General features: G+C 39.2%; 2 protein-coding genes across 2 annotated transcripts; both read right to left on the reverse strand.

Moving 5' to 3' along the window:
* Positions 1 to 1,035: 1,035 nt before the first annotated feature.
* Positions 1,036 to 9,220, reverse strand: lin7c (lin-7 homolog C (C. elegans)). The gene is made up of 5 exons (XM_067587308.1): positions 9,013 to 9,220; positions 7,105 to 7,223; positions 6,896 to 6,967; positions 6,518 to 6,727; positions 1,036 to 5,540 (listed from the first exon to the last, which is right to left on the reverse strand). The coding sequence occupies exons 1-5, from the start codon at positions 9,047 to 9,049 to the stop codon at positions 5,373 to 5,375; spliced, it is 606 nt and encodes a 201-aa protein (XP_067443409.1). The 5' UTR covers positions 9,050 to 9,220; the 3' UTR covers positions 1,036 to 5,372.
* Positions 9,221 to 12,584: 3,364 nt separating this feature from the next.
* Positions 12,585 to 20,493, reverse strand: bdnf (brain-derived neurotrophic factor). Its single transcript, XM_067587319.1, has 2 exons — positions 19,446 to 20,493; positions 12,585 to 14,050 (listed from the first exon to the last, which is right to left on the reverse strand). The coding sequence occupies exon 2, from the start codon at positions 14,027 to 14,029 to the stop codon at positions 13,220 to 13,222; it is 810 nt and encodes a 269-aa protein (XP_067443420.1). The 5' UTR covers positions 14,030 to 14,050; positions 19,446 to 20,493; the 3' UTR covers positions 12,585 to 13,219.
* Positions 20,494 to 21,285: the final 792 nt, after the last annotated feature.

Raw genomic sequence — 21,285 nt, forward strand, 5'->3', positions numbered from 1 at the left:
AAGATTATGAAACTGATTCATTTGGGGACAAAAATAAAATAAAAGTACTCTGATGTTTAGCAGCCAAGCAACAAACAACATGTAAGGAAGCTGGAGAGACATTTGACAGGGAAGAAAAACTGGTGATGTTCATCAAGCGAACACATCAGTCAAATCCAAAACAAGCATCTTTTGCTCTCAAGATTACTGTTAATATAGCACAAGTGCCTTGTGTCTTTTGTGTGAAAATTTGGAAAGTTTCATTTCATTATTCATTGTGCAGCAGCATATAATAATGAGGAATATGTGAAAAAAGACATGCAGTTCATGTATTTAATGTCTTTTCAGTAAAAATCAACACTTACATGTTGTTATATTGGGGGGTTGCCAGAAAAAGTTTGGGAACTACTGCATATCAGGTGTTTCTGTCATTCCCTCTTCTGTAATGTCTCCATTTATTCCTGATACATGGTTTCTAATTGCGAAATTGTGTATTTAATGGGAAAAAATTGAATTTTACTTCATTTTACAAAATAGTTAAGTCCAACTGTCACATCCATTAAGTTACAGCTGCCAATATGTTTTCACAAAGTTTCCACTCCTGTCACTGAAGTCGCTTCCTGCTTTTTCTCACAGTTAAGTTGAGACAGATGCAGCAGTGAGAGACGAGCATTTAAGTGGACGGAAAACATTTACTGAAGTTCCTGCAGTCCACATCAACAAGAGAGCAAACTGTTTCAATCGTTCAGTCTTGAGCCCTACATCAAAAAGAGCTCTTACTGTGTGTTGTGTGCGTGCTCTTGATGTCAAATTTACTTACAGTGATACATCTATCATTTGTGTCAAGCATGACAGTTCTCATAAAGAGTACAGACTCTATTATGCAGCCTACCTGCAGCATGAATATTCAGCTAAAAGAACAGATAAATCTAATATATTCAGTATAAAATCTGAACTTAATGACAGGAGACATGCTTATAAAGATATTGGTTTTGGTTGTTCTGGCGGACATCTAAAATAAATGTGACAGACACTCAAGAAGACATTCAAAGGTCATTAATTTAAGCACTGTTTATTTAGCCTCCAGTCCAATTATTAAGTTCTACATCACAACATTTTACATTCCACATCAATGTAACACAGTAAATCAGATAACAAACCGGAGAACACAAAATAACAACAACACAATCTACGACGTAATAATCCTAAACAAGCACTGACTAAAACGTTTCAAAACATTATCAAAATTTTCACAGAGGTTGAAAGTTTGGTCTTGGTACTAGAAAGAAAAGAAAAATCAGTTCAGATGTCAGAAAAGAGCGCTGATCCAGGCCGGTTTATCTGTTCAGCCTCAATGTCCGCACAGATATAAGATCAATAAGTCGCCTTCCTGCGTCAGTGCTGCTTTTCTGAGAGACTTTGCTGATATGGCCCTGGTACACAGCCAAAATGGAAGTACCAATCATTCCTGGAATTTCTTTTTTAGGAAAATCACTTATAAAAATTGAGAAAAATATCAAAAGAAAACTATTATAAAAAATACTCTATTGACCATTCCAATATATAGACAAGGAAAAACGGGTAGAAAGTTGACGGGTACTTCACAAAATTCTGCAAACTAAGTCAAACGACGGTCAGTGACATTCAGTGGAGAGTGTGCAATATCAATTACAAGTCTCATTACATTTTTTTTCCTGATGAACAATATGTGTTTGTGTGTGTGAGAGAGAGCAGTGAATCTAACCAGCTAATTTGAGATAAAACACAATTAAGAGACAAACTATACATTATATTAAGACATTTCGACTTTTATGTACACTCTTGACACTTCTGCTAAATTTTCTGCCTCAAATAAAAAAAAAGAAAAGAAAAAGCTCAAAGTAGCCTATGAATGGTCTATTACTAACCACATCTCACATAAGCCTATTGTTCCACATGCATCCTGACAATCATTAATTAAATGGAAAGGCTGTTATCACAGGGAAATTCTCACTGCAACTAGTTGACAGTGATCAATATGTGAATGTTGAAATATCAAAACATTGTAACTGTCTCGCAACGTTACGTAAATCCAATGTGTCTTAAGTGCGACGTTTCCAAAAATTGTCGAATTACATTCAATGTTTCTCCACACAGCCTCGGAGAAGTCGTTCTCAATTGACATTCTACAGTAAAATGATGAAGATTTTGCACCATGTCAGGAAATTTCCAAACGTTTTAAATGACTTTGCATAGATTATCGATTTGCATTCAGTTTTTGCAGTACCGTGTGTGTGTTTTATTATCATACTTTTTCCTAAAATTCTGCATTTTTCATAGGAAGTCATGGATAAGCATGGAGCATCGAGCATCAAGCATCATCGTGTATCATAATTTTCTTGCAATAAATAAAGATAATATGGCCGTTGTACCTTACAGTTAAAACAGAGTTTTGAGTTGACATGAAGGGTGATAATGGATACATGTAGAGACTATTACAAATAAAAAACAACATGCCAAGGAGTGATTTGTTTGCTCCAATTTTACATTGAGAAAATTGCAATTTCATCATCAATTGATACTCATTTTCTTAATATGAAAAAAGCCAATCATTTCCACATTTTGACCTGATATTCTCAGTACCTAGTGACCAATTCAGGACTTTATAAAACATTTTAGAGTGATGCATTTAGCGGTGGCCAAATGGTTAAAGCCAGTTGTCTCTGAAAGGTTACAGTTAGATGCACACAATATCACATTTTTTCAACTAAAGTATTGATACTTGAATTAGCTGGAGCGACTTAGAAGTGGTGGATAAAATGGCAAAAACACCAACAGAGGTGAAGAATAACTCTGGAGTACCTACATCACAAAAGCAGTAATTAGTAATTATGGAGCAACATATAATAATAACAGTTATGTGCCACCTGCAAACTGACACACCTGACTGAATATCCACAAAATGCAAATAATATTTGCAGATTGGTTCAACATTAGAGGACAAATAGTTCAGGACTTGCAGGAAAGACTGAAGCTGCGCCGAAGATAAAGTGGTGCTGCTTTCATATTCTGTTGTGTGTTTCTGTTACTTTATCCACCATCCACTGAATTTCAACATCAGTTAATGAATCACTACCGAACTCCTGTCTCAATTATGTGATGTACCAATCCTGAGACTGGACAATAGTATGGCTTACACAGCTAAAACCTTGTTCACACGTTCTACTGTTTACAGGGATATTTTGTAGTCAAAACCTATTTTTTCCTCTTTACTGGGAAAGCAAAGCGAGGTTTCTAAATACTCTTTTGCTATTTTATATTGAATAACGTAATTTACAGAAACCCATGACTTGTGGACTTGTTTGATTTACATATTGTATGTAAGCATAATGACAGGATCGGGACTTCTTAATGAAAAAAGATCAGAATTGTTGTTCTTTTAGCCATTAATATTCCAGGAGAGTTTTCTCATGATGTAAGAAATATCAATAAGACAGCTAAACATGCACAAACACTTAAAAACGATAAAAAACTTTCTTCATAGGTGTTTTTGTGGACATAGGAGTGAAGCCTACATATACAGTACTGTGTGTCGGGGTTATTGACACCATTTTGATGCTTCAAACCGCCGATTAGACCAACATAGCTGTTTGGCAGTATTTAGTGATAAAATGTTTGTCATTATCGCTCCTTTTTACATCATGTGCAGTTTGTTATATTACATACAGAGTACATGGGTGCCACTAAATAGTTGGTTTTAATGAAGCAAAGACGACTGAAAAATGCCAACAATTTGTAAGCAGGGTGATAAATCTGTAGTGACACGTTACAAAACATCTCAATTTATTGCTCTGCTAATCTATTGAAATCTGTGGGCTTAATCTAGTCTTTCAATGGAATACAACCATAATATAATAAAAGTAAGTGGTAATTTAAATTTTAACATATTTTTCAGTTCATCACTGGTTTTATCTGTAAGATTAACCTCAAGTCTGTTAAAGATGTCAATGGTGCCAGGATAGAAAAGTTCAAATGTAGTAAATGTTTCATTTAACACACACTCTTTGTTCTGCAAGACTCTAAGTAAGAAAATGTTAAAAATGCACAGAAAATAAAAATGAATGATATGCCAATGCAATACATTTACAGCATAAGCCACTAAACACTGTGTGAAGCCTCGATGATTAAGCAGTGACCACATACAGCATGTGTGAGATCAACACCTGTGCTCACATTAGGCATTATGTGACTTAAAGCGATCGCTTGATATAATGAACGTCTTATTTTTCACTTCAAACTGTCACTAAATGATGCTAACAATGCTAACAAGCGGATATTATCAAAGATGAAAAGATGTGTTGTGTAACTGATTTCTCATCGAGTTTTGCAGCTGGCGTTCCATCAAGACAAATGAATCAGTAGCTGGACAGGTTTCATCTCATGTCACGCTGACTGCAGGGTTTGTGTTTATAAAGGCTGATGATGAAAGTGAAAATGAGAGTCTCTGTAGCAGCAAGAATTTAGATCATGCACTGCTGAGCCCCCATTACGCCACTTACAGAACCTGCTAGAGTTCACAAACCCCACAGTGCACGCTGAGCTTTTTATAACATGGCATGACATTAAGAAAACTAACGAGGGTAAGCCCAACAAAAACCTTACAGATAATCCGTCCCTTATGTTCAGGAATGTCCTTCCAGTGGTTTCCCTTATTTTAATCAAATATACAACTATTTCTGATTAAGTCAAACTGTCATCAACTCCTCCAAAGCTTCCCTATGACAGAAATATCTGTGGAGTGGTGATAAAAAAAAAACTGCATCTTTTTTTTAGTTTGCACAATCACGTTTTACAGGATGTTTAACAAATCAAATGATCTTTGAAAATAACAGCTGCAAAGTGTGTAGTGATTCCTGCCACAAGCATTTAATAACCAATCTTACTTTTGACTTTAAACGATCAAAGAGAAAAAAAAAAATAAAAAGTAGAACCGTGAACACAGTACATGAGATAAACATGTTTGCCCTGAGGCACTTGGTAGTGGCTGTGATAAAAGAATTAAAAACACTACCTTTCCAGTCAAAGGAGTTCTGAAGTTGATCTCAAAAGTTGCATTCAAATTGTCAATTCAAAAATAATGCACAAGGTGTGAGTGACCACCTACAGTGACAATCATAATTATTCTAGTATTCTCCTGGAGTTGTAGTGTCCAGTACAGTAACAGTAGTGAATATTAAAAATGCTACAGAAAACGGTAGAAGCACAATATACAGTAAGTGTGAATATAAACTAAAACTAAACTCGGGTATATTTGTTATGCTTTTCGGGCAGGAAGATAAGAAAGAGACCAGAACAGATGGCCGGAAGGCTAGAAGAGGAGAGACATGGGAGCTGGGCATCAACATGGGGAAATCCTACTGGGGATAGTTGTTCTGTTGCCGGCGCTTCGCCGACCTCATTTTCTCAAAGCGGGACTCCATTTCCTCTAGGACTTTGGGGGTGTACCTTACTACCAGCTTCACTGTGCCCTGAGCTGCTTTAAGGAGTTCCACAGCTTTCTCGTGGTGCTCACCTTCCACACTCTGGAAACACAGAAAAACAAAATGTACATTAAGATTTTATCACAAAGAGGCACCAGCGCTGTAGCAAAGGCTACAGTTTTTATAGGGTTGTAATCAAAGAGCAATATACTGTGAGCAAGTGCTAAGCTCAAGATCAAAAGGCTTTGGAAGAAACAATGACGTCATTATTTTACAAGTATCAGTGTGATCGTAGCTGCAGCCTACGATTTGGCAGCCTGGTTCAACGTATCATATAAAAGTGTGTAATTTGGAACTTTTAATGAGAGAGTAAACAGAGCAATAAACAAAGTCGACTGGATGATTGTCTTCTGGCTGATCTTGAATTTTACAACTACCTAGAGGGAAGCAAGTAGCAACAATTATCGCTGCTGAACGTTGTAAACAACTTGGACAAGCCTTAAGATGTAGTTTCTCTGATAGCTGGAGTTGAGAATCTGCTAATTGGTAAAAGGCCATTGTTTATCAGCTTCAACTAATACAGTGAGCTAACAAGATGATGAAAATGTGTATCTTTTCTAGGTGAGCACACTGAAAATTGAAGTTACAGGCTGTAGCTCAACCCGGCTCTTTGCTAAAGAAGCAGTGGTGAGTTTTGAAGCGTCAGTGCAGATTTTGTCTGGGCATTAAAATGACAGGATTCATGGTGAAAACCGGCAAAGTTCCCCTTGAATAGGAGACAAATCTTTAGGTTAATCAAGTGTCAGTGCATATATATTTAGCAACCTCAACAGAAAAAAATATTTCTACATCACACACACGTTACTTTTGCATGGAAATCTAAACTGCGACTGTTTATGTCCATTTTAACCAACCAATTTCTCAAAAGAGATAATATAGGTGAGCCATCAAAAGTGTCTGTTCTGCTCTCATATATTAATCAGATATTAAAATGCATGTCATTAGACTGAATTGTACGCCGCGCTAAAGCATCAATTGTCAAATTCCTGTAGTAAATAACGAGTGTTAATTGAACATACCACCCCGTTAACGGAGAGCAGCTGATCGCCTCTCTTCAGGCCCCCGTGTCGGTCAGCGATGCCTCCTGGGATGATCCGTGAGATGTAAATAGGCGAGTTTTGCTCCTTTCCGCCCATTATATTGAAACCCAAACCTTCTTCTGTCTTGGGCAGTTCCACGACACGTGGATGCGAGTGTCCCTCACTTGCCGCAAAAGCTGCCACAGTAGCCTATAAATTAATCAGTTGTGTTAATGTTGTTAATGCTTTATCAATATACTGTGTTTACTAAAATGTGAAGTGTTCAGCTGACAGAGTTTTAAGAAACAAATGATCTGAATTAAAAACACAGAAAAAGAGGTGTGTGAATCACATAAATGGGATTTGATTTGGGTCTACCTTGGCTGTGGCGTTGGCTCTGACCTCAGGACTGCTGTTGATGTCCACTGTTTCATACACATGCTCATAAACCTGAAGACATGATTTCTGTCAATATTTTGTCACATCTCAGCTACAAGTAATCAAACCAAAGCCTGTGTGTAACACTAGACGGAAAAAGTGAAGTAATGCCATCTAACAATTCAGTGTTTTAACACTAATAAACTCACTTCTCTGACAGCATTACAGAATTCACTCTGTAAGACCCTCTGCAGCGCCTGCAGCTTCTGAGGAGGCACTTCCCCCGTCCTCTGAAGCTTATCGAGCAGTTCAATCGCACGGTTAATATCTGTCAACCATAAGAACACATGCACCACCATCAAGGTTAAAACTGGTATCTGCAAACGGAGACATTCACAAAAGGCATCTGGAGGTCCAGTTTAATCCACACACAGGGATGCAATTGCTTTTGAGTGAAAAAGTGGGAAAAGTCTAGTGATTATCCATTTAATCTTTTGATATAATTTAACCAAATATAAACTACAAAATCTTAAATGTGTAAGTTAATATCTAAAATTGCTCATTTATTCTGATTAAAAGCCAAAAAGAACATAACAAATACTGTATTTCTATATTTCTATTTCTTCATTTATGAGATTAGATTTACAACGAAATGCACTAGATTTATTCCTATTATAAACATTTTGTCTAAGTATGGAAATTTGTTGTTTGTTTACAGCCTTGTTGATCTTCCATAAACACAAAAAAACATGTCGCCACAGAAGAGTAAATATAGTGCCATGTGTTAAACTGTACTTATTCAGTAACTTTCAATGTTATCAGACAATTTATTACTTTTTTTTTTTAAACAAATGAATAAATTCCACTGTCACCACTTAGTACCTGGAACAAACATTATCATTTTCTCTGTCTAAATTAGGGCTGCAACTAATGATTATTTTCACTATTGATTAATCTGTCAATTATTTAATTGATTCATTGATTAGTTGATCTAGGAAAAGGTCAGACAATGGTGAAAAACATTGATCACTGTTTCCTAAAGCTCAAGGTGACACCTTCAAATGTCTTGCTTTGACCACAACCCAAAAATATTTAGTTTTCTATCATTGAGGACTAAAGAAACCAGAAAATATTCACATTTGAGAAGCTGGAAACAGAGATTTTGGACATTTTCTTCTTCTTAAAAAAGAGAATCAAAGTGATTAATCGATTACCTAAACAGTGGCGATTAATTTAATAGTTGACAACTAATTGCTTAATCATTGCAGTTTAAGTGTAAATAACAATAATAACCGTACAGAATTGCGTTTACAAGCACAAAAACAAGTGTGAGACTTTTTTGCTCCAATATTCTGTTAGTAAAGGTGTAAATATGTTCGTATTTTGAGATTCTTCTTTCTTACTAACATGGTTATGACAAAAAACTTATTATTATTCTCTCGATCTCCGGCTTTGCTAACGATACTGTAAATTCATTCAAACTCGACTAACGTTACTGAACACTACTTAAGCATTTCATTGCATCAAGCAACGTGGTAATTCTTCTCCACATACATTAAATTATGCTTTATAACAGAAAGTAACGTTACATGTGTGGACTTCTGTTTAAAGCCATCTGGGGTTTTCTCTGCTGTCCATCCAACAGCTGCTATCTGTTAAAGCTAATCTCAGCAGTTTTAGATATTTGCAAGACTTGAGGTTGAAAATAAGTCTTTTGTTACAAAATTTTCAAATCCCACCTGCCCATCTTTGCTGCCAGTCAAGATAAAACTAGAGAATAAAACTTAATGAGGCCACATTTCTTAATGTTAACGTACGTGGAACCTTTAACAAACAAGCTATCACAGCTGATCACTGTTAGCTTCAATTAGCTCAAACTAAAACATTGTTACCGTACAAACTATTACTGCCTTCCTCACTACCGATAATAGATACAATGAATGAAAACTGTACACATTTGCCATCTGTAAGGCATTGTTAACGCAACATTTGGTGACTGGACGAAGATATATGCAGTCAAAAGCAGCAATCACCAGCTGTATTAGCTAACGTTAAGCTAGGTTATTGTATCACAACAAATATTTCGAAGCTAACGCTAGGTAGCCAATTAACTTTACCTCTCTCCAACCGCACAGGCTCCCCAAGCGATGCCATCCTTGAAATGAGAGTCTATTTGGTGTCAGATAGATATTGCGTTAAACGCTAGATATGGAAAACTAAAGTTGGTAATCCTAGCTAACGTTACGTGTGCTTAACCGAGACGATAAATCAGATTAGCCAAGTTAGCCGGCTAGGCTAGCTGCCAGTGTCATGGTGCGTTCAGGGAATCCTCGAAAACTGGAAAAAAAACCGAATTCACCTTATTATTTTCTGTAGTTTCTGGATGTGCGTGAGCAAACATTGAAGGCCTCTCCTTTAAACTATTCTGTATCATCAGTCAATGTTTTAAATTATTTTCTCAAAATAAGTCCTAAATGAATTCTACATTCTGAAATAATGCAGAAGTAATTATGTGTTTATGCAATGTGTCATTCCTTTTGTACATATATCACCATTTAATATATCAGAATCAAAATGTAGCGGGCAACAGAAATTATCTCCATTCATGAGGATCCTTCCTTCTTACACCTTTTGTGGCCTCTGTATATTTCATTTCTGGAGTTAATTCCCTCTTCAAAGGTTGAATAATACTGCAATACTCCACTCAAAAATGTGTTTTTCTTCATGTTCCTTCAGTTGGATCTTTGAGTTTCACTGTGCAGAATGACGTATGTGCAGAGTTTGACACTAGAAGGCTGTTTTCACATTCATCTGCTGAAAGTGGAAAATTTCTCTGTGCTCGCTGAAGATCAAAGTTAAAGGGGTTCTACACTTCGAGCATGATTTGTGACCTTGATCCTGGTCCAGTATTCAACTTACACAAGTGTGATGTGGAAACTTGAAGCCTCCATTGTTCATACAGTGAGAATGGACTTTTCAGTGAATCTTGTGTCCAGCAGTAAAGCTTTTAAGAATTAAACTATTTAAATATGAATAGATTCTGGATTTTTAATGAGGGAGAAGGAATAGATGTAATTTTAAGAATTTCTAAATACGTAATTACACTTTTGTGGAAAAAAACACACAAATGATTATTCACAGCAGAGTTTTTTTTAAATATGTTTTAAAATACGTCTGGAGGGGATCTTTAAGTATAGGCACTGGGTTTTGTAAATTCTGTTTAATGCTGACAGGAGATGTGGACAGGGGTCCTTCTTCAGGTGTCAGAACCTTGTGTTCAGCCCACTGGAGGTCCAATTCACCAAAATCCAGGAATAAAGTGATGGAAAGTGCCTGCTTTGTGATCCCATTCTCATGTCACTGTATAATGATCACACAGTCAGCAAGCTTCCATGGCTTAGAGCATCCTTTATTCAACAGCTGTACTGAGCCTCTGCATGGATGCTCATGGCTCAAGGGAATGTGGCATTAAAACCTGGGTATTAGTAACAAGGGACCAGAAGCCTCTTTGGAATAGTCTCCCTACTGCCCCCCGCTGGCTGGCTTCAGGACATCTTGAAACTCTGCAGAGAGCACACTCTGCAGGAAACTGCTGCTTCACCACTCTCTTGAAACATCCAAGCATGCCAGGTCTCACCACACCCCAATCTATGACATCACACAAGGTGTTTGCCTTTGACAGCTGATGGAATACACCTGCTGTGACATCACAGATTGGGGAGCGGCCAGAGGTGCCAAACACTTGAGGGTATGAGCCAGAAAGAGTGAAGCAGCAGCAACTTTACTCCTTTTATTTTGGTACAATATGTGATAGACCCATTGTTTGAGTAGAAATGTTGAGTTTGGTTTTCATCTCGTTATTGTCTTTAAGCTTCAGCCACAGCTTTGGGTCAAATAAATACTACATTATACTATAAGATTTATTCATATGCATGATTTATAGTCACAAAAGACAATATGGGCTTCATTCTGGCACTGCTCAAACACAACTAGTCACTTTGCCCATTCATTTATTAAGTGTGTGATTGAAGTTTTCTATTACTTAAACTAGGTTTAACAGAAATTGCTTTAGGCAAGCCTAGATCATTATTTTGAAAATGCGTCTGTTTTATTTATTATTCTGCATGCCGAGGATGTGTCAGTGCTCAGACATGTTGACTGAATATCACTAAATCCTTCTAGTTCTATCTTAAGGTGGATTTTTTTTGAAGAGCTAAGCAGAGCAACTGCTTGAATGACTTAAGATAATGCTTATTCTTACTTGTTCCCACCGGGCATGACAGTATCTCTTACTGGACATTTGAGAGACATTATGATTATAATCTTTCTCAGAGGTGGCATAGAGACTCTCTACTGTCCTCACAGCTGCAGTATAATAAAAGTAACTCACAGCACCTTCATCAGGCTCCTCTGGATGATCCGAGAAAAATTGTGAAGAAAGTGAAGCATCTTTTTTTCTCTGTTCAGAAAATCTGTTTCCAAATTCCCAAATCTTCTCTTCAGAGGTCACACTTACCTTCAAGTTGATGAAGAAGAAGTAAAATGAGGCAGCTGGGATCACATGTAGCACAAATTTCAGACGTAACTGAAGCTTGTGATGAATCTTTGTATATTTGTTATATATGAGCATTCCCTTTGTCTTAAATGTTGTATTATGGATACCTTTGAACGTGTTTGTATGATATTGAGGAGAAACGAAAGAAAAAAATGTATTGTTATCCTACTACGACCTTACGACTCACCATGTATTGAGTTATAGTCTGCTGGAGAGAATGTTGATATGAAGCTGCAGTCAGAGAGGCTTTTCCTTCAGATCAGAGTGACCGTACAGCTGTTTAAACACCCCGATGATTGTCCTTTTGTAAAATATTTTAATATGAGATCACCATGTGTTGATAAGAAAATGGTGGTTGTATATTTTTAATGTACACAAATGGGTGGGTGAATCCATCACTGTCAAAGTCGGGTATGCCTCGTGTGCACCTGTAGCCTACTTATGCTAGTCTTCACTTGTACGTGTGGGCGCTTTTCTTGTCATGTTATGTTGTTGTAATTGTGAGATATCACATGCAGCTGGAATAATAATTATGTAAATCTCTGAATGAACACAAAACTATCAAAGGACATGTGTTTGTGTTCCAATAATGAGCTGGTGGGGAGCAGGAAGTAATTTTTTCACCTTTTCCCTAATAAAAATAACACTGAATAACACCCAGGCCTGCAAATGATAACATCTTTGCCACCAATAACACATAACTGCTTGAATTTCGCATGTATTTGCCAATGCACTGACTCCTCTGCTATGGCAAATACTCTGTGTTATTATCTCACAGGCTGTAAATGTGTGAAATAATTTCATTGGTTATCATGGAAATCCTGGTCATTTTCATTTTGTAGTTTTACGCTTCAGAAACGTGGCAGCGTTGGTGCGCATGCATGTGTGTGCATGTGTGTGCCTGCCTGCCTTCCTGCCTGTCTGTACAATAAAGTTTGTCCTGCCTAAAAATGCACTGTTGAAACTTTATCGACATTGATTTTGTTTTTCAGTTGCCTATAGTCATTTTTATTTCTTCAAATATTTCAGTTTAATATTGCAAACAACTTCACAACATACAAAATGAATAATATTAACCCAGAAACATGTCAATGAATAAATTTTTATATATATATAGATATATACATATATGTATGTATATATCTATATATATAATTTTTTTATATATATATATCTTGTCCTCTGGTGGGGATAAAAAAATAAACAGCAAAGCTTTGACAACAGCACCTTGACATAGTATGTAATTCCAACATTACCTTGAGAAGTTTAGAACAGTAAACAGATAAATTACTTGAGAGGAAAATTGTTTTCTGCTGAATATGTAAACGGAATGTTTTTTGGTCAGCATCATATACTTTTTTGTAAGTGGAGAATTTCTCGATTCACAATTGAAGCAGCATGCAAGCTTTTGAAGATGGAACTGTCCTCTCTCATCCTTGCCTGTTTTTTTTTTTTGTTTTTTTTTTCCTTCATTTTCTAATTCTTGGCAACGTAAACAAATCACAATGTCTTGAGGAATGTGATATAGTAATTTAAACTGGGCGCAAATGACTGATCAGATTTTTTTTAATTGTTTACAAGGTCATGAATATGTTCAATAAATAGACTGTAGTATCACTTTTACTGTATAAACTTCATCTTTTTTTACATGCAGTCCATAAAATTTTCATTTGACGGAATAATTTACCCTGTTATGTATATATACAAATAGATATTTTCTCTTTATTCTCTTTTTTAAACTCTTCAATAAAATCTATACATTTTATACACTATCTCCCTCTTTTAATGGTCAATGTGCATACACATGAAGTGTCTATCCTTATAAACCGCCAGCCAATCTTCTTTTTGCTATCCATGGTAAGCGCTCGCACGTAGGACTGGGTTGTCCTGCATTGGGAATTATAATGCCGCTTGTCTATTCCTCTGCAGCCCTCCTTCGTGTACCCCATGGGGTTGCATTTGGTCTCATAAAAGTATTGCTTCAGTTGGCCATTGGGGACAGGGACCTTTTCCATGACGGTAACTGTCTGCCCAGACATGTCTATTGCCGTCTTTTTATCCACAGCTGTCACCCACTGGCTAATACTGTCACACACACTGAGCTCTCCGCGCCGTGAGGGATCGGAGTGTCGCCGCACCCTCATGGACATATTAGCGGCATCCAGATAGTTTTTGTATTCCTCCAGAAGAAAGAGCAACGGCGGCTCCAAAGGCACTTGGTTGCTGATCATCACCCGCGAGTCGTACAGGTCGACATCCTTGGTCTCCGTGGTGACCACAGAGGACGGGCCCCCACCTCCCTGGCTCTTATCAGCCCCCTGTCCCAGCTGTGCCGCTTCTCCCTCCACCTCCAGCAGCTCCTCTATCACTTGCTCAAACGTGTCTGTGAGTGAGGGCAGTTCCCCGCGCTGGCCTGGCCCACCACCACTCTGTGGAGTCCCATGGCCTCTTGCGGCCGTCGCAGCAGCGCCCAAGTAGCCTTCCGTCCGATGGCCCCGCATGCCCGGGGCGTCTCTCAGGGGCGCAGCTCTCATGCAACTGAAGTATGAAATAACCATAGTAAGGAACAGGATGGTCATCACTCTTCTAACCTGGTGGAACTGGAGGGGGGAAGAAAGACAGAAAACAAGAGGGAAGGGAGAGAGAGAGAGAACAGACAGTTAGTCAAAGAGCATTTTCAATGAGGTTAGCTTATTTTTGATCCATAATACACCATCTCATGCCTCTCCTGTTATTTACACCCTCCACTCTTTCTTTGCGAGCCAAAAAGAGAGCCAGTGCTGTAGCTTTGGAATAATCACAAAATGTTTTTTTTTTTATTAAACTGATACTGGCGCCGTGTCATCAGTGTTTTCAAATTGTTTGCAAACTGTAATCATCCTGTTCCTATGTGAGGTCTGGCTTAGATTTTTATTTGTTGGCAGCAGTGCACAAAAGCTGTGCTGCTGAGCATCAGAGAGATCAGTTATTACAAAAGATAAGATTACACAAATAGTTGTCACTACATCCTTACAGGCTAGCTATAATTTATGAACAATTCAAATGTTGTGTTGTACAGCTTATTTCGAGAATGTGATTTATTAGTTAGATATTAGTTATAATGGGCAAACCTGTCATTCATTGTATTGTCAGTTTTGAAAGCTTTTTTTTTTTTAAACTTGGGTGTCATGGTTGATTGTCATGTTTATTAGGGCGAGTGTGTACCTAAATTGTTTGATTTTTGTAATATGTTAATTATATAGTTTCCAGGTAGGAAATTACATTTGGGATCTAAAGGCCATGTGTGTGTTGACATAAGGATATGGTTTTGTTTGTTCCGTGTGTTTGACGAGGCAAAAAGCTTTCATAAGGCTCATGTATTATCTTTTGAGTCTGGCATTTCCCCCCCTCCCCAACACCAATCACCATTAGCAACACTGAGGGAAACTCCAACGTGGACATCACTTAGATACTGACTGAGTGGTGGTGTTTGTGTCAGCTCTGACAAACACACCCGTGCTGCAGTATTATTAATGAAAAAAAAAAAACTGGTCTGTGTTGTAAGACAGGTCTGATACTAAACCTTTATGAATGGGAGGCAGGGGTTTGTTCAGGGACACTGTTTGTTTTTTGGCAGGTGGATGGAGAGGAAGAGCACTGCAGGATGAACTAACACGATGTCATGAGGATACTGAATGACAGAAAGATGTGTCATCCTTCTCACACTGTAAAGCACCAATCTCGAGGCTCCGGAGAACTGCTCACAAGATAAGCAAGCATGCCAGGGGGAAGGAAAAAAAAAAAAAAAAAAAAAAAAGCACCACAGTGAGCCAGGTGTAGCCGAAATACTGTACATACATCCTTAACCAGCAGTATCGCCTGAGCACATATGCATCCCTTACCTTTGAGGAGCTCTAAGATTCACAGCAAATCAATGAATTGGTGGACATCCAGCAGCCAGAGATATAAAAGCAACCATAATGAAAAGAAAATCTAGATCTTGCTTTCCACAGGGGCTCATTTAAAAATAGCCTGGCCGAGGCTTTGACTGCACTCTGCATGTCCCAACCTGATGCAGGAAAACACAGCCCAGCAAACACACTGCTGCTGCTGCTGCCTCCACTCAGAATGGACAGGAGGACCTTTACAGTATAGGGAGGAGCGAACCCCACCTTAAAAGCATTTGTTTCATTCTTAATTGGTATCTGGGGCTGTGGCTGCAATTAACCGACACCGCGGTGACTGCCATAGAGATATCTCATCTAAAAATAGATGTGCTGGGAGTCTCACAGTCTCTATTCAGAATATCACATCCTTCTTCTTAATGAGCCACTCATTCCCAGAGCTCAGTGACGCGCTCCTCCAGAGTGTGTGAGTGTGTGTTAGGGGGAGGGCATGGGGAGGGGCTGGCTTGTATGTGTTTGCAGGGAGATTGGGGTGGGGGGGTATTTTTCCTCTCACCAACTAAAACAACAATGAGGACAAAGCCAGGAATAAGAAGCTGATTATCCAGTTTTCATTAAATATTACAGTATTAATTACATGAAAAACCAAGCAGATTAACCCCTCAATATTGATTCTAATAATAAGATTTCTGTGTGAGTCTTCCCAGCAAAGAAAATCATGTAGGTTTTACAGGATTGAGGCCAGTAGTCACGAGCTTTATGTGTAGGATGCATTTAGGCTTGATATTATTATCAGCATCGCGCACAAATGGTTCCACTTCCACATGAAGGGAAATGAAGGCAGAGGGGGCTGATTACTGTTAGGCGTCAAACTTCAGGCTGGAAATGGTGCAGACGAAGTGCTGCATCTTCCGTAACAGACCACAGGGGTAATATTGCAGTAGCAGGGGGTGGAGAGAGTGCCAGCGTCATTTCGCAGCATAACAACCACAGATGACGTCTCTTCCAGGTCTCCATAGGGGTGGGGTGGAGGAGGCGGGGGGTGGGGGGGGGGTGGGGGGAGAATGGAGGAGAGGAGGTTGCTGGGGGTAATGCCACTCAACAGTGTGTGTGCAATTGCATGCCGTTCCCCCGGGTATCCTCACACCGGGAACAACAAATGATTTTATTTCTATCTCTGTGATTTCCTGTTTCCATCAGGACAATCAATATGGCTTATGTTCTCAATCAACATCCTGTTAAAATGCGATAAAGCCAATGAATCATTTAATTGCTGTGGGACTGGCTGTGGATCTTTGGCTTGTATCTACTAGAGGCTAAATGTGACAACTGATTGGTTTATACATCCAGTGAAGGAAGATTTTTATGTGCACTGCTGGATTTCACAGTTAATAAAAAAGCTGCTTGCGAGTTAACACAATGGGCATGAATAATAAAGCGAGGGAGCGATGCAGGAATGTTTAAAATGACATTTTGGGAGCTTCTGGATCAGCTTTTGGAGTTTGGTTAGATGCAGGAAGTGAGGTTTAAAATACAATTGGGTGCACCACTCTGTCAGATAATAAACTCATGATGTGAGTGGCAGGAGTGGTTTTGCTTTTGACCAAAAAGGTAAATCACTTCAAAGCTGAAGCACTAAGCTAATAACATGGAGTGGAAGAAAAACAAATCCCGCAATAACCACTGCTCAAACACGCTTTTCTTTCTTTATTCAGCAGCGCACCTCAGAGCATGAAACACCCTGAACAATAGTAGCAGGTGAGTGTGTGCACCCTGACGTCTCTGGATGACCACCTGTTTGTCTGCTCTGAGAGCACGGCTGTATGGCGGGGGGGATGTGTAACTTACCCTCGCGTTTATTCTGTGTGCCAGGTGGGGATTAAAGTGATAAATGCCTTCTTTGACAGATGCTGAAAAGTTTCCCCAAAGCATGAAAGGACTAGTTATTATCACACAATCCCCCAGCACACTTTATGGCTTCATGTTCACCAACAGCCTACATATAATAATCTTGTGGAACCGTTAGAAGGGGAAAATAAACATCAAACAGGGGAGATGAAAGACGGAAATGTGGCCGCTACATTTGAATAGAAATATATGACCTATAGCAACATTTGTTCTCTGCCTCTACTGCCGCTCCCTTGTGGGCATCCGTCTTTGTTCAATTCCTCAAGAACCATGTCGACTGGAGCTATTTACCCAGCAACATGTTTTGTCACGTTCAACATGTATCGCACACCATGCCAAATGTTCAGCTTTAAAAATAGAAGAAGAAGAAAAAACCATGCATGCATGATATTAGACCCCTTGTGTGTGCCACAATGCAGCACTTTTAAGAAAGAAAAAAAAAGCAATTAGAGTTGTCTGCAGTAATGGCTGACACATGTGGAAGCTTAATTGCTTCCTTTAGATCTGTTTTCAATCTGACACAGTTTCAGGGCACGTTTAGTAATAGATGAGCATCACTAAGGGATTATACCTGGCCTCCAGGACAACCCCGGCCACTGCCACATAAAGCCAGACATTCAAATAGCTGCTGAGTGATCCATGCTATCCTAATGAGCTGCTGCTTCCCTCCCACACTGCGTGCGACAGTGGACAATTGAAAGAACACAACATATCGACTCTCATTTGGGGCTACGTGGTTGTTCTTAATTGTGCAACGAAAGTTACTTCTCAGAATGAGCGTCCTCAAAATGTCCACAGCTACCTGGAGTTTGTTGAAAAAAAAAAAAAAAAAGATCTCAGGTATCCTGAGTTCATTTTAACCCATGAATGACCAAAACTGAAATCTAATCACTGAAACAACACCATTGCACCTATAGTTCCACATGAAGGCCGCTGCAGTTCACAACGTTTTGCACTAGATGGCGTGTGAGACCGTGAAATGATGGTGGGAGCTTTTTTTTTTTGTCTCTCCCTCCCTCCAACACCCATCTCTTCCCCCCCCCCCCCTCCTGTGAAACACGATAGATAGATAGATAGATAGATAGATAGATAGATAGATAGATAGATAGATAGATAGATAGATAGATAAGCCCAAAATAGTACATTGTTTCAATTTTTTTGTTGTGCGTAATTGTAAACAGGCTATAAAGTTCACTTATGTGCAATTTAGTCATAACTCTCACAAGAAATTTGGCCCTCATTTGCATTTTTTGGAAACTGCATCATTAATTCATCATTAAACCATCATCCAACCGACTGTTGGGATCCTCACATAAATTCTTGGACAAGATATGCTCACATGAAACAGTTTTCCACCACTCTGTAAACTGTACCTTGTTTTATGTCCTATTCATTCTGGCCAGTAGTTTGAAGTTGTTCAGTGCAAGCACACACAACACCAAGAAGTAGACCCAGCCATGTATGTTGGCCGACGTAGCTGGACGTTTAGGTCTCAGGTTTCCTATAAAGTCTTAATGAGTTCATCAAAGTTTTTTTTTCCCCTCTCCCTCCAAAACAACAATGTAAAACCTGTCTGGACTTTTTTTGTTTATTTGTTCACAGTAGATGTTAGATAAGCAAATAAACACTTTGAACAGAGAGTTTATTGAGCTATTTATGAGCGTAAAGTTGCCATTAAACGTTCAGACGTGGCTGATTTCACGCAGAGACACGTTGGATTGTTTCCACCTTATTACTTAAGAGAAATAATAACCAGTCACATTACTCGGGCTGCTTTAATCATACTGAAACAACAATCTGTTTTTTTCTTTCTTTCTTTCTTGAGATTACATCTGCTGAGCCCTTGCTCTCCTCTGGAAACCCAATCAACATAATAACTCCGTTTTTTATTAATGAACAGGAGGATAAGGTTACACATATCCCCTCTCGGGCTGCGGCGCTGTCTGTTCGCAGGATAACCGGACTTGATCGAGCTACTTTTAGACCCCCCCACCCCCCTCCCCACTCATCTCCCCCCCACCTCCACCTCCACCTCCAACCCCCCCAACACCACACACACACACACACACACACACACACACACACACACACACACACTCACATAGACACACACATACACTTTCTATCTTTTCCCCCCTCAAGCAGCATCAAACAAAGCGAAAGTGCTTCAAACAAGTTATCGAAGAAACAAACAGACACATACCTTTTACTGCCCAGTCGTAAAACAGACCATTCAACAGGACAGTGTCATCTGTGATGTTTTGGACAACTCCCTGGGTAATTTTACTTAAGCGATATTTTCCTCTCTGTACTCTCCCGACAAGCTTCAGGATATCTCTTCAGCTTTGGAGCAAATAGATTAAATTATTGATGGTGGAAATTGCATGGATGAGGTAATGCACTCCCATGGCTGCGCGGCTCCTTTGGAGATCGTCTGAAACTGAAGTTGTCGCATGCTAAAACGCCGCCGCAGCAGCACCACCACTACCACGGGATGAGAGACCTCTGGAGCTGGAATGAGGAGCCTTTGCAACTACAGTAACTTTACTACACAATGACGCTGCAACATGTGACCTGCCGCTGGCTGACTGGTCGCCGCACCAAACTCCTGTTTAAACAGCCCCGAGGCGGAACTATTAATGCGCTTTTTTTTTGTCCGCATATCGTGCAGCCCGCATCCACACCACAATATCTGGCAATATATAGCCTATAAAGGCACAAGCGAAGCCTCTCCTCTTCCGTATTTTTGCTCACCGAGGCCAAAGAGATGGCTTTTTTTTTTTTTTTTTAATTTTTTCTTTTTTTTGTTGAAGGTTTTGCGTAACAGCGCGTCTCCACCAAGTAATGATACACTGCGTGCCATTTAGAGATTGTGTAAAATTAGATACTCAGAGCAAAAGTAGAAATATGAATTTTTTGCTCTGGTGTGCAGATAGTGAAGCAGCTATAATTTATGTAGCCTAATAATAAGCTTGTTATTAGCCTGTGTGAACAAATTTACCCCAACATGTAATCCATTTTGGGCAATATTTTCTATATCCTTGATACAGACTAAAACCCTATATGATGTACCGTATATAAGGTCTATTTATGAGTCATCCCCTATCATATATAAGCCTCTGCATATCAGCTTAGAGGAGGCTTCTAATTTTGCTCCAGTAAAATCTAAGTGGCGTTTGGATGCCAACAGCTACCGGAGGCTAACAAAGATGTGAACTTATTGAAAAAGAAAAACAAACAAAAAAAAAAAACTCTTCTTCTCCTCGCTTTTAAAGTGAGCCATCTCCACAACAGATGGATGACTCCCCTGCAAGTGCTCTGCAGTGTAGTAACCAGCTTTCGCAGGTTATTATTACCAAATGTCAGCTAAACAAACGCGTTTAAATTACATACACAGAGAGAATTACTCAGAAAATGAAAACTGCTTCTTGATACTCTGTTTCCCCTCATCGGGAACAAACTGGGCAACCATTCATCCCCTCTTTTATAATGAGGGATTCAAATAAAGATGTCAGCGGAGCCGCAACCTTTCAATGGGTTGATGAACGTTTGGAAACTCCACCTCTGATGAATACAAGAGTGAGCATAATGGGGGAAATAACAACTCATTATCCTTGTGACTTGGCCCTGGTCCAGTGCAAAGATTTATTGTGATGTGTTTGCTATATTGCCATCATGATTCTTCCCTGCACGAGCTTATGAGCTGGAGAGCTCTTGTTTGGCATGTAGCAGTATGGGAGTGGATGCTCACACCTGCTTAATGAGTCACTCCCACCTCCAACACACCCGGGGACATGCCAAGATAGATATAGCCCTCCCTGAAGGCTCACAGGAGGTGAGGGCAAACTCTGGATGACAAAGAGTTGCATCAGCAATCACTGAGCGACATGACTCCAAAGAGGATAAAAAAAAAATGCACACTGCACAAGGGGGCTGTTCCAAACAAGTAAATCATAAATAAATCACTTGGCATCTCATTAGAAGAGCAAAAAACAACAACATGGGTCTCTCTCATTTCTGCAAATACAGCACAACTGAAGGTG

Source organism: Thunnus thynnus, chromosome 1, assembly GCF_963924715.1.
Source record: "Thunnus thynnus chromosome 1, fThuThy2.1, whole genome shotgun sequence".
Taxonomy (NCBI): Eukaryota; Metazoa; Chordata; class Actinopteri; order Scombriformes; family Scombridae; genus Thunnus; species Thunnus thynnus.